The following is a 14,829-nucleotide window of genomic DNA, read 5'->3' as shown; positions in this document are numbered from 1 at the left end:
TATTGTAGTCTCTGGAATAAAGTAAGAAGCAATCAAGGAAATCATTCCATTGCTTTCCAAAAGTTCCTCCCAATATAACTCTTCCTCAATACTCAGACTAGCAAAAGAGTTATTAGATGGCATTAATTGAAGTGCTGTTCAATATTTCTTTGAGAGTTGTTAGGAATTCTCAACTCTGCCATTTCTAGCTACATGACCTTCTAGCTGACCCTCAGCTTCCCCACATGTAAAATGGAAATATAATATATATATATATACATATATATATACACATATATATAATGTACTTCATAGGATTACAAGAAAAAAAAAACTTTTATAAGCCACAAAATTCTACATGCATAAGAAAAGGGAAGAAGGAAGATGAGGAAGGTGGGTTGGAGGAAAAGCAGGAAAGACTTAAAAAGTAGCAGGAAGCACTAAGTCCACCATTTATGTCAAAACATCAAAATGTGATACAGAAATAACATCTACAAACTGTAAAAGCTAGAGATTAAAGCTAAAACATATGTGAGGAAGAATGTCCAACTTGAGTGAAATGCAAGGACGTACACCCACAGATTGAAATGGAATGCTAGTAAAACCAAGGTCCCAGAAAAACCAAAACCTAGAAACATTTGTAAAGGTGACAAATGAGAATAAATCTGAAATGTATCTATAAAATTATCCCGAGAAGTTGGCTCTCATTTGCTTCTAGCTCAATCAGATGCTTAATTCTTTAAGCAAGTACTAACTTAGTTTGAGGGCAACGAAGATAGAAGACTCATCTTCCTGAATTAAAATAAGACTTCAGCCATTTACCAGCTGTGTAACCTTGAGCAAGTCACTTAACAGTTCTCTTTTTTCTTTAGTTTCCTTATCTGTAAAATGAGCTGGAAAAGGAAATGCCAAATCCCTCCAGTATTTTTGCCAAGAAAACCCAAAATGGGTGAAGAGGCAAACACAGCTATAAAATGATTGAACAGTAATCCCAGTTTGAAATTAGCAAGAAGAATTTCTGTATTACTAATCAATCTGAACTTTTTTCACATCTCACATGTATCAGCAACTCTCCAAGACTACACATAGCAGAGAAGATGCCAACTGACATTGGTAGAGAGAGTTTGCTCATCTGGGAATTCTTCATACCGATGAAATCACAGACCCAGTTCCTAATTGTATGCATGTTAGCCACATAAAGAACTCATATAAAGTAGGACACATGGAGTGAAAATCAGTTCCAAAGAGTTTCAGACCATATTTCTGATAGATAGGTGCTGATGTTTAAAACATAAAGACAGAAATGCTTTCCAATTTCTCCTTACCCAGTCTATTTACTTTGGAGCACAAGGATCTAGCCAGTATTAGTCAGTACCCATCCTACTCAATTCCCCAATTCTTCTCCTTTGCTGAACAATCATTTCCAAGAAAGAGTTGGCCATGGAAAAGTTTCATTTGGCAATCCACTCTGAGGATGTGACTTATGAAAACAGTACAGGAGGGAAGACTCAACAGTTCTCTAGAGAACAAAAGCTTACTGGAGATTCCTGGAGCATCCTGCAAATCCCTCTGTTGTTCTTGCCTTTGGTGGGCTTGGTCATCCAAACATTCTGTTTCTATTTTACTAAATTGTTATCTGAGAAATGGAGCCAAATGAAAGTAGAGGAAGGGAAATCTGGTTAGCTGCAGTCTATTTCGGCATGCTTTTCTGCCAAGGCACTTTCATCTTGACCTAGAAAGAGTGTTGCTGAAAGAAACAGGGAATTTTATTGAAGCATATTGCCTTTGGCAAAGCCTGAGAACTGGACTAAAGCCTGATACTCCTACAAGACTCTTGGTAGCTCAGAAAAGCTGGTATACTAACTTTCTCATCTTCCAGCACAGCTTTTTACATGTGAATAATGCCTAAGTATTTCCCGTTTCCCTTCCTCTATTAGTCAACTAAAATAGTTACTTGAATTTCAAGTGTTTTTTTTTTCCCCTCTAACCAGAGCATCCTGGGTCTAGGGAGTTGAAGGAGGTGCTCACATACACAATTATCTTCCTACCAAGACATATGTTGAATGTCTTTGTTAAAATAGTTACTTGAATTTCAAGTGTTTTTTTTTCCCCTCTAACCAGAGCATCCTGGGTCTAGGGAGATGAAGGAGGTGCTCACATACACAATTATCTTCCTACCAAGACATATGTTGAATGTCTTTGTTTCCTCCTCCAGTAAATGTTACTCAGGAATTATTTGGGAAGTAGCCTGTGCCATCACTCTAGAGTTATACTCATACTAGTTTTAATGCCATAGTATCTGTCTTCTATTTTATAACCATTTCTAAGAAAGAGTTGGCCATTAACAAGTTTGAATTGGCATTCCTCTCTAAGGATGTAACGTCTTAAACCACTTTTCTGTCTCCAGACTGTACCCAGAGCAATGGACCCAATTCTCCATCTTCATTATCTAATTGAAAGATTCAGTTACATAATATTCATGATATTGTATATTACCTTTACTCCAACAACTAGAATAATGGAGTGTCAAGTTGTATTTACTCAAAATTAAGAAAGGTTTGTAATACTGGTGACTAAGCGTGTGTTTGATTTATTCATTATAAAATGGGATTATGGGTTTCAATGTGGCAGAAATATCTTCATAAAAACCAGGAATTTTAAAGTTTTTTAAACTTGTACATTGAAATAATTACTTATCAAATATTAGAATTATGTTTAGAAGTTTTCCAAAATATGCATAAGATAGACTGACAAAATATAGAGGTAGCATGATGGCATCAACAGGGAAGACATGGGATCACATATGGCTCTAGTTACTTCCTGGCTGGACCACCCTGAGCATATTACAACTTCTTGAACTGTTTCTAATCTATAAATTAAGAGAACTGGACCAGGTAGATATCTTCTTAGGTCCCTTTCAGCTCTAAAATGATAAGGCTATGAAAATGAGGTATTATGATAAGTAATATTACTGATTCTCCTAATAAACATGAACCTGCATCCAAATCTAAAATGTTCTTCAAAGTAGTTACCTTAGGAAAAAATACACTTAAACCAATAGTGCTGCTATTGCCCAAAACATTTTTAGAACACCTCTTGCAAAGTTGTCATCAAACTCAAAGTCCCATTCTTTTGACTGGATGCATATTTCAAGTCAATATGCACTTGACTTTACACTTTGGGGTGGAATTAATTTTTGAAAAAGGTATTCAAAGCTAACTCTAATGAAGAAAGGTATTGATCGAGTTGAGTAATACCATTGCATGGCAAAAATGCAGATTCTAAGGATGTAGCAGAGATCTTTTTCTGACCACTTGTCAGATTTCCTTACCATCTCTGGCTTTAGAGCTCTCTAAATCACTGCTGATGCTGCTGCCAACGCACAGTGGCTGTGGTCACTATATAGGCTCTGGGCCAGCTCCCACCCCAGTCTCACAGATTAGTTGTCTTTGGTTGTAAAAATGTGTCACACTGACCTTTTATTGTCTTTGTCATTCCAGAATTTGATTTGAGGTATTATTTTAAAATTGTTTGGAGGAAAACATTGGGAGAATTTGGCTGCTTCCTCTACTCTGCTACCTTAGCTCTCATAGTATACTACTCTTTTTTAGTCAAAGCCCTCCTTGTAAATTCAATTTTTGTTTCCCTAGCTTTACCATAATGGAAAACCAATCTGCAGGGCCCACTTCTACCTTCTGTCAGCACTTCAGAGTATGGTGTAATGGACAGAATGTGCCATTTTTGTAAACTACTTTAGCTTGTTTCTTCATCTGCAAAATGGAGAAAATATTATTAGGACCAACTTAATAAGGGTTGTTGTAAAGACCAAATGAGATAATATATGTAAGGTACTTTATGAACTTTAAAGTGCTATCTAAATTTATACTATTTTTTTTATTTTTTCAATACCTGGTTAGTGTTTTTTCATTCCATTCCATAATAATTGTGTTTGCTTAGTTTTTTAAGGTTTGCAAAGCACTAATCAATAATGCTTTATATTCATGTCTGTTAACTAGTTTCTCTTGGCTCTTTGGAAAAGGGGGTTTTCTCTTTGAACCTTCTCTACTTTAAGTTATTTCAGCTTAATTTATTTTAACACATTTATTACCTATTATTAAGTGCGTGTAAGTAAGGCATTAGGTCATGTTAATGGAAAGCCAAAAAACAAATAAAAACTCTCCTCTCAAAACCTTATTGGAGCATACAAGATGTCTACAGAAAATCCATAACTGGGTGCTGGGAGATGATAATTATATGATCCCCTGTGCTAATGCTGGCCCCACAACAGAGTGACATTTGGCGACTACATTGCCTATACCCGCTTTCAGGTCATAGTTCCAGGCTGATAAGGAATACTAACTGTCCCAAGGGATCAGAGGCCTTGAGGAGCAATGTCATTTGCTGTCCCAAGGAAGGAGGGACTCTTCCTGCCTAAGAACCAGAAGTGCAGAGCAGAAGAGCTCTTTTTCTAAGATCACAGCATTTTTTGCTACATTTTCAAAGATTTAAAAGATATCATTTCTGTTTATTTTATTAATAATGCCAACATTTAATAAAAGAATGATCATTTGACCATCTCTCTCAGACCAAAGACAATCAGGGTGATGATCTCTTAACTTCTATACCATTTTGGAAGAGGAGTGTTCCTGAAGGTGGCAATCAACTCTGGTGAATAATTAATGACAGAATGAATATTATAATTCAACATGCTGAATTTTAATAATGTAATTTACTTTTTAGTTAGCCCCAACCTTGGGCAATCAAAGATGATTTCTGGGTGCTAAGCTTTGAAGGAAAAAAAAGGATTATAAGAGAAAGAGATAGAAGAAAAAACATTCTAGATCTGGGTGGGGACCAGTGGGGGTTTCATGGGGACTGAAGATGACATACTGAGTGAAAAAAACAGCCAATAGTCCAGTTTGGTAGAAATGTAAACTATGTGGAGACAAGTAATATGAAAGATGGCTAGAAAGGAAGGTTGGAGCCAGATTGAAGAGAACTTTAAACCGTCAGGTGGAATAAATTTTTGAGGGAGTAACATGATCAGATAGATCTATGTCAGAGTATTTTGATAGCTGTGGGAATAATAAAAACAAAGTCAAGAAGAAAAAGTAAGAGGAGAACATGAAATATCTCATTAGAAAAAAAAAAAGGCTGATCTGGAAAACAGATTGAAAAAGAGATAATTTAAGAATTATTGGACTGCCTAAAAGTCATTATCAAAGACAAAACCTACACATCACATTTCAACAAATTATAAAGGAAAATTGACTGAAATTCCTATAATTACAGGTAAATATCCAACAAATGCCTATGGAAACATAGATTAAAATTCAATTGAAACTAAATAATCTAATCCTAAAGAATGAGTGGGCCAAACAACAAATCATAGAAACAATCAATAATTTCATTTTAAAAAATTAACAATGGGACAACATACCAAAATTTGTGGAATGTAGCCAAAGTACTCCTTAGAGGAAACTGTATGCCTCTAAATGCATACAGTAATAAAAGAGAAAAGAACTGATCAATAAATTAAGCATGCAGCTAAAAAAAAATCCTAAATAAAAGAACAATTTTTAAATCTCCAATTTGTAAAGGGCTGAAGCTCTTAAAAGGTGCGCTTGAATCAGACAACCTGAGCACTTAAGTTTAATTACCTATTGGACAATAACGCTATTAGCATGTTTGGAATTTCTCTTCTCTCAGTTAATGCTGGCTCAATGATTGGAGTTAAGAGAATTGAAGGTAAGGATTGGGGGGGGGGGGGATGAAGGAAGAGAGGCAGAGAACTTCACTTGGCCGCAGAAGGAGGAGGAAAAGTGTGGAGATTCTGGACTCTAGAATCAAGGAAGGATCCTTGGCAAAACTCCTAGCAGTTTTGTCCATCCATCTCCTTCACTTCTCCCTCTGCAGACTAAGGACTTTTGCTTATCCTGTTCTTGAGGCCTCCAGGGACATAGCCTGGACTTTACACCAATTAAAGACTAAAAAAGAAATTAGAGGGGGCAGCTAGGTGGTGCAGTGGATAGAGCACTAGCCTTGAATTCAGGAGGGACCTGAGTTCAAATCTGGTCTCAGACACTTAACACTTCCTAGCTGTGTGACCCTGGGCAAGTCACTTAACCCCAGCCTCGGGGGGGGGGGGGGGGGAAAGAAATTAGAAAATTAGAGGAGACATTAATAAAATAAAATGTTAAAAAAATTGAACAATTTTGAACAAATTAATAAAACTGAGTTTTTATGAAATTAAAAAAACAACAAATAAACCATTATTTAAAAAAAGGAGAAAAACAAATTACTGGTATCAAAATGAAAAGGATAAATGCAACATCAAGGAAGCAAAATTAAAGCAATTTGTGGAGTTAATTTGTCCAATTATACACCAAGAAAACTGGCAGTTACTGTGAATATTTATAAAACAAATATTTATAAAAATATAAATTGGCCAGATTAACAGAAGAAGAAATAGAATATTTAAATAACCCCATTTTAGAAAAAGAATTTGAATATGCCATAAATGAACTTTCTAAGGAAAAATAAAGCACAAGGACCAGATGATGAATTCTGTCATTTAAGAAACAATTAATTCTAATATCATATAAACTATTTGAAAAGAATAGATAAAAAGAGAATCCTACCAAATTCATTTTTGACACAAATATGGTTTTCATACCTTAACCAAGGAGAGCAAAAACAGAGAAAAAAACTATAAGCTAATTTTTCTAATGAATATTGATGTAAAAAATTTTAAATAAAATATTAGCAAGAAGATTACATTACTGTAATCATGAATATACTGTAAATATTGAATACTGTAAATCATGAAAGTCATATGCTATGACCAGAAAGGATTTATACCAGGAATGCAGAGCTTGTTCAATGCTAGAAAAGCTCCAACATAATTGACCATATAAATAAGAAAAAACAAAAAAAAAATCTTGTAATTATATCAATAGTTGCAGAAGACTTTTGACAGAATATCATATCCATTCCTATTTAAAACATGGAATAAATAGTAATAAATGGAGCTTTATTTAAAAGAATTTATGTCTGACTAAACCTGAGAAGAATATAATGATTGCCTCATCTGGGTGAAGTCTGAAATGAGGTTAAAAGAAATGGGGGAAATTTAGATTCTCCCCCAAATCATGGGTTATTAATAATCATTTATATCTCTCTGATAAAAAAAAATTTCCAAATCCCAAGAACTATTATTGAAAACAGTAATATAAAAACCTGAAGTTTGGGGGACAGTGTTTCCTAGCCCTTAGGAACACAATCCAGCTTTAACATTAAGTTCAGAGTCAACAAATAGACTAGATAAAATAAGCAAATAATGAAAAAAAATAACTTGACCATAATAATACTATGATGATGATGGGTGGTAATATCAAGATACTAACTCAGAAGAAGATAAAGATGCCAAATTAGCTACAAGAAAAGCTTCCAAGTAGGAATAAAAGGGGAAGGGAAGTGAATTATACACAAGCCCAACAAGAATTTCTAGAAAATTTAAAAGCTTATTTTAAGAATCAAATAAAAGTGTTAGAGGGAAAAAGTTGGGAAAAGAAATGAGAGAAATGCAAGAAAATGATGAAAAAAATAACAACTTGGTTTTTTAAAAGGCACAAAAATATTGAAGAAAATACTACATACTACCTTAAAAAACAAAATTGACTAAATGGTAAAATAGTTACACAATTTTTCCCTGATAAAAACTTCCCTTAAAAATAAATTGTATCTAAAACCAAGAGAGTAATTTCAGATAATACTAGGGATAAACTAGAAATCTTCCCAATAAGATAAAGGGCAAAGCAAGGATTCCATTATAATCACTATTATTCTAAATATTATATTAAAAATGCTAATTATGTAATGACCAAAAAAAAGAAAAAAGAAAAAAAAAAGAAAAAGGGAAAAAAGTAAGCAATGAGGAAACAAAACTATCACATAGTATACTTAGAAAGCCCTAAGAAATGAACTAAAATTTAGTTGAAACAACAATTTTGGGAAAGTTGAAAGATATAAAATAACTCCATTTAATACACCGGCTTTTCTATATATTACCAACAATAATCAGGAAGAAATAGAAAGAACAAATCAATTTAAAGTGAATTTTTAAAATATTTGGGACAAAGAAATTATATTATAAACTATGTTAATATATTTCAAACTATATTACTAACACAGTAACCATCAAAAACAATTTGGTACTGTCTAAAAAACACAGGTTTTTTACAATAGGTACACAACACATAATAGTAAATGACTAAAGTAATCTAGTGTTTAGTAAACTAAAAGATCCAAGTTTTTAAAGCAAGAACTCAGCATCCGGCAAAAATTGCTGAGAAAACTGGAAAGCAGTTTGACAAAAATTCATCATAGACCAATCTCACACTGCATACCAAAATAAGGTAAAACTAGGCAAATGACTTTGTTATAAAAAGTGATAACATAAATAAACTAGAGTATGGAAAAAATTTACTTGACATATCTATCGATTAGGGAAGAGTTTTTGAGCAAGCAAGAACTGGAAAGGATCACATGAAGCAAAACCAATAATTTTGATTACATGAAACTAAAATTGTTTTTGTATAAACAAAACCAAAGTAGTCAAAGTTAGAAAGAAAGCAAGGAGATGGGGGAAAAAATTTTGACAGCAAGCTTCTTTGATAAAGGTTTAATTTCTTAAATATATAGGGAACTGAGCCAAATTTATAAACTCAACTGACAAATGGTCAAAGTATATAAACAGACAATTTTCAGAAGAAAAAAATCAAAGCTATCAATATTCATAAAAAATGCTCTAAGTCACTAGTGATTAAAATAATGCAAATTAAAGCAACTCTAAAGCATTGCTTCACCTTTCAGATTGGCTAACATGATAGAAAAAAAAATGATAAATGCTAAAGGGCATATGGAAAAATAGGTAACTAATGCAATGCTGGAGTTGGGGAGTTGGGAACTGGTCTGGCCATTCTGGAGAACAATTTTTAATCATGCCCTAAAGGCTACAAAACACTGCACACATACTCTATGATCCAGCAAAACACTACTAGGTTTATATTCCAAGGAAAACAAAGCAGAGGGAAGAGGACCAATATATCTAAAAATATTTATAGCAGCTCTTTTTATGGTAGCAAAGAATAGAAAAATAAGGACATACCCATCAATTTGGGAATAGCTGAATAAGTTGTGGTATATGATTGTGATAAAATAAAAATTGTAGGAAATGAAAAGTTAGATGGTTTCAGAAAAATCTGGGAAGACGTAAATGAACTGATGCAAAATGTAATGAGTAAAACCAGAAGTTTATTCTACATAGTAATAGAAATATGATAATAATGGTCAGCTCTGAAAGATTTATATATTATGTACTCTGATCAAGACAAGACAATCCAAGGTAATTCCAAAGGACCCATGATGAAAAAATGCTATCTACCTCCAGAAAAAAAACTCATGAATTCTAAGTACAGATTTAAAACTACTTTTAAAATTTTCTTTGTTTCTTGATTTCTATTTTTTCTACAACATGGCTAATATGGAAATGAAAAAATAAAAATATGCTACAAATAAAGAAGTAGGGAAAAAACTTCAGTAACTAAGAAGCAGATTGTCTCTTCCTCCTCTCCATTCAGATTTGAGAAAAAGGGAATATGAGGCATGCCTAAGAAACAGAGCAAGACTGGGATTATGGTATTAGTTCTGTAAGAGAAAATATTACTAAAGAAGAATTTTTCTGTTTCAGGATTGCTGGTGACACAGCCCTTTGCAAAAACATCCACGAGTCAGTCAGTGCCCAGATTCGGAAGAACTTTGCAAAAAGCAAATGGAGAGTAAGTCATTGATATTTTTTCTTTATTAGCACAAATAAGGAATTAATAGAATCATTCACTAATGTATCTTGAGAGAGGGAATGAATAAATAAGCAAAGGAATGAATGAACAAATGAACTCTGGAATAAAGACACTAAATCATGAATTTTTTGCATGCTTTAATTCTGAATTAATTGAATCATAGAATGTTATTCTGGGAAAGACTTTAGAGATGACCTGCTGTTTGACTGATGAAGATATTGAGTGTCTTCACCCCAGTGGAGTGACTATCACAATTAATTGTTGACTAAGCCTGGATGGGAAACCCAGTGTCCCTTTTATTATGTCTCAATACCTCTTTCTTGGTCTTTAATGTATTTAACCACCTTACATAAAATCTATTGGGTTAGAACTAAAGATTTCTTATTTAGAGAAGAAATGACCAAAATAATTTAGATTAAAAATGTATATCTTTTCAAAGCTTTAAAACCTCACTTAAGTGACTCCTAATTTCCAGAGATAATAAAATCCCACATTTGCATACCATGTTTATTTATGATTCTATGAGATAATTATCCCCATTTTACCAATAAGCATTTTAAGAAGTGAGTGACTTTCCCAAGACTGCATATTTAGTGGGTTTTTTTAAAAATGGGATTCTATCCCAAGTCTCCAAGTCCACTGTTTTCTTCACTGAACTTAAGGGCTTCTTTATAAAAAAAATAAATTATGAAAACCCTTGAGGAAATAAATAGCACTGTCCAAAAGGGATGAACAATTTATTTCAACCATTTCCCTTTGGGAAAAAATCTAGCAACTTCTCAGATTTTCAGAGGTAGTCTGTCTTGAGAATGGTCCCGACCCCTGATTTGTTCTTTCTCTTTCTTTTGACGTCTACTATTTAAGGGTATCACAATATGCATTAGTATTTCTTTCATAGTGGGAAGAAGTGATTTGGGATGAGAGAACAGGGAAAGCCTAAATCAGTCACCTGGAGTCAGTCGGTCATGAGCATTTCTAGGAAAAAGCTTGAGGTGTGATGAAAATCAATTATCTAAGCTTATCCTGTCATGTCTTCATGTCAGTGACTAAAGAGATGGTTACATAGATAGTGTTTAGGTCAGAGAATGTTGAGGAGTAGAGAGAGAGGGAGTACATAGTTTCCTCCAAAATAGAACTTTTATATGAGCAAGCCTAGCTGCTGGTGCCTTCTTGGTTCCAAGAAAACCCTTTTTATTTATTATCTCAGTCTGCTTCTATGCTGGACCTACTTTCATGAAAGGGAATGCTATTTTTAAAAATAATGATATTGATGCTTCAAGATCCTACAGATATTCCTTCCACCGACAGATTTTTCTCTCTTTATGACTTAGTAATGGTCTTTGGGAATTTTACTTTCTGGCCAACTTGTAGATGTATTTCTCCAGACTTATACAGATTGGTCCTTGAGCAATAAATGGACCATACATCACCATGCTTATACTTGGAGCTTTTCTAACTTGGTAGAACTTTCCAGGGGCAGTTAGGTGGTACAATGGATAGAGTGTTGGGTGTAAAGACCTGAATTCAAATGTGACCTTAGACACATATTAGCTGTGTGACCCTCTGCAAGTAACCCTGAGTAAACCTAAGTTTACTTGACTGTAAAATGAACTCAACAAAGAAATAGCAAACTACTCCAAAGAAATCCCAAGTAGGATCATGGAATCAGACATAACTGAAACAGTTGAACCTTCCAGAGCCTACACCCCAAATGTACAGTCTTTGACAGCCCAGGGTCATCTCTAGCCACTTTGAAGCAGAAGAGTACGATCTTAGTGCAAGATGGGATCCACAATGGAAAATATAAGACTGTTGTAAAAATATGAAATTCTAAGATATGACAATATACTATATGTTTTGAATATGTCATTTACTTATATTCTTAACTCATATTTATGAAAAAGAGAGGTTTCTATCACTAAAGTGACCAGGTTAGATTATTCATTATACATATCATGGAAGGGATTTACATAGCAAGAAAGAGTTGGGCAAGGGGACCTCAAATGTGTACCTTCCATCATTTAACTCTAATAATTTAATGTAATTTGCATTATCTCATGAATGCCATTGTATATAGGGGATGTTCCTTAAATAAAATAGTCTTTCAAGCCTAGGTTTACATTTAATCAGAGTGCCTGATCCAGAGAGCTTCCTGACTTCACTTGAAAGCTGGTGAAATAGTTGCTTTTCATCCTGACAGACTCTTCTGTAAATGGGAATGATTTTAGATGGAGAAGCAATGTTTCACTCTCATAAACTTCTTTCCTAAAATATCATGAGAACATTTTGACTTCTGAGAACTCTGGAAAACTAGCAATAACTAGTGAAATTAAAGGACCAAAATTGTGCCTTTTCCAATTAACTTAGTTTATTCCTTGTGCTTTTTTTCTGTCTTCCTTTCTCTTTCTAAATCTCAGCAAGCATTCAATGCCACAGCTGTGGTGAGACATATGAGGAAATTGCATCTCGGCAGCAGCCTGGACAGTTCAAATGCAAGTGTGTCAAGCAGTCTCAGTCTGGCCAGCCAGCTCCCTGACGGGACAGCCCGAAAAGATTGTGAGTGCCCATCACAAGACACCTCGGCTGCCGCTACTTAGGGATGTTCTGGTGGGGCGAGGATTCCCAGTCAGCAATCATTTTCAGGAAATCTGAATCCAAGTTCATCTCAGCCTACTTGTCTCTCTTCAGCTTTTAAATTAAAACAAATGTGGTTCATGCATCATTTTTTCTTTATTTTATTAGATAATGTACAAGTGTGTGTTTCTCTCTACACACATACAATCATACAGTCACACACCACATACATACCCCTTCTAACTTAAACAAGTATTTCACTCTGAATTTGTTGATTGGAACTCAGAATAGTATGAATAATGGCTGCATTACTAGTGGAGACTAATGGAGTCTAGTGGAACTTCAGATATAACAGAACTAGTACTAATAATAACCTGCTCTTTAAACCTTTTCATCTCTCTGAACACTTATGCCTGGCAGTTTCTAAATTTTAGAGGCTTGTCTTATAAGTTACAATAGCAACAGCATGCCATTATTGAGCTCTTTATGTCTACCTTTCAATAGTATAAGGATCAGACTTTTTCCTGCTCCTTGACTTCCCAAGTCATCCATTTACCCAGTTTCTTCACTGAAGTATGGTAACTATGATTCAGTTACTCAAACTACCCCATGGACAAGTGACTTCAAGGGCACTAATTCCATGTAGTTGAAGTGACACATAAGAAATAGTGTGCCTTAGAGGAAAACGCCGAGTTCCAGTTTTTCCCCTCACATTCCCTGCCATGTGACCCCCCTCTCCCATGTTCCAGACATTTTCCTAAGACTCTTAGGTACAGAGAAGGTGCTGACCTGGATTAGCAGGAGGACTTTCCTCATGGGGAGTTCCTTACATTTGTGAAATTACAAGGCTGGGGGGAAAAAACAGTTGCATAAAGTACTTGCCATCATTCATTTAGCTCAGGTTTAAAGTCCTAAACAAAAAAAGTCTACTCCATATGTTCCCTGTTAGGACTGCATCTACTCTCCCGTTATAAGCCAAATTGCTGCTTTAGCCTCCTACTTTGATCTCTGGAGAAATGAAGTCCTTTCCAGGGCAATTTCTTTTGGATCTTGGAGATTCTAATTGAAGCAATTTGACTGGAGATTTCCCTACTTCTTCCAGCAATCTTCATCCTTCCCAAGAGCACCAATGAATAACTAAATTGGGTCCCAATTAATCCATCTGGAAAACAAACAGTTTAAACTCTGCTGCCCCTTTCCATTTTTATCTATGTAAACAGATAATGAATTCCCATTAACCTAGAGTTCCAGGGGATGAGGGGAAAGGGATGAGGGTCTTACAGAAATTCCAACCGAAGACTTGGGGTTCTGAACCTGTCTCATGCTTAGGTTCAACATACAACAACGGTAATAAATTTAATTGCAATCTCATGGACTTGTGATGCTGTTTTTGGTTAACATTGTTCATTGTCCTTTCTGGCTTCTCTTCCAGGCCTGGCATCCTCCACACTCTGTAGTTTTATTTCCTCCTCTTCGGGTGTCTCTGCAGTAGGAGCTGAGCGGAGACCAAGGCCAACCACTGTGACCACAGTCCACACTGGCAGCAAGTGACTGTTCCCAGAGGTGGAGGCCGGGCTGGTGGGGGAGAGGGAAGAGCTAGGAAAGAAGGCCCCACCAGTGGCCAGCAGGACGTGATCTCACCTGAGTGATTTCACCTTGCATGGTGCCCCTTCCTGCACAGGACTGGAAGACGAAGCTTTTTTTATGGCCATATTTTATACTGCAATTCTGAAGTGTTCATTTCTCACGAACTTCACAGACTCAAGGGGAGCCAATTTAACTGGTTGGATCTGGTGCTGTATATACGAGTCTAGAGATGCTCTAATTGAATGGACCTTCACATTCCTCACCCCCCATTCCTCCGTCATTTACTCTCTTTTCTCAGTGTAGGTAACAGTATATGTTGTATTTTTTTCATTAATGACAAAAAAAAAGGTTTCAACTGGATTATTTAAATATTGGTAACTTCTGTGCATTAGATATTTCTTTTCTTTTTAAGAAGAATTTCCTTTTAAGTCATACATGAAGCTCTTTAGAAAGTAGAGATTTCCATTCAACCCCACCCACAGATTATTTTTATTCCCAGGGGGATTGAAAATGATTTTCTAAAAATCTACCAAAATAGGATAGAAGCTCTGTCTCCTAGCATAATTGTTCACTTGACTTCGAGTTCTCCTTTTTATTATTTCCCTTCTTAGGAAGGGCAGCTCACTGCACAAGGCAACCCAGCCATTCAGCATTTGGGGTTATTCTCTCCTAAGGAGGCTTTCTTAGAAGTGTGCTGCCTGTCATGACCCTTTTCCACATCAACCATCCCAGAACACTCAATAAATAAATCAAGAAGCAGTAGCCATGACATGATTTAAGTCATACAGAACATGAAGCCTATTCCCCAGAGGCCTGAAGTTTAAGAAAC

The 14,829-nt window shown here is 35.2% G+C and overlaps 1 protein-coding gene across 1 annotated transcript in view; it reads left to right on the top strand.

Moving 5' to 3' along the window:
• The window catches only part of CAMK1D (calcium/calmodulin dependent protein kinase ID), a 475,460-nt gene extending 461,110 nt beyond the window's left edge, over positions 1-14,350 (top strand). The window contains exons 9-11 of the mRNA XM_074268635.1: positions 9,731-9,818; positions 12,257-12,395; positions 13,846-14,350. Coding sequence (XP_074124736.1) covers positions 9,731-9,818; positions 12,257-12,395; positions 13,846-13,964 — 346 coding nt within the window. The 3' untranslated portion in view covers positions 13,965-14,350. The remainder of the gene's footprint in view (positions 1-9,730; positions 9,819-12,256; positions 12,396-13,845) is intronic.
• Positions 14,351-14,829: the final 479 nt, after the last annotated feature.

The sequence above is a fragment of the Sminthopsis crassicaudata genome, chromosome 5 (assembly GCF_048593235.1).
Source record: "Sminthopsis crassicaudata isolate SCR6 chromosome 5, ASM4859323v1, whole genome shotgun sequence".
NCBI lineage: Eukaryota > Metazoa > Chordata > Mammalia > Dasyuromorphia > Dasyuridae > Sminthopsis > Sminthopsis crassicaudata.
This window is presented reverse-complemented; position numbering and strand designations above follow the sequence as displayed.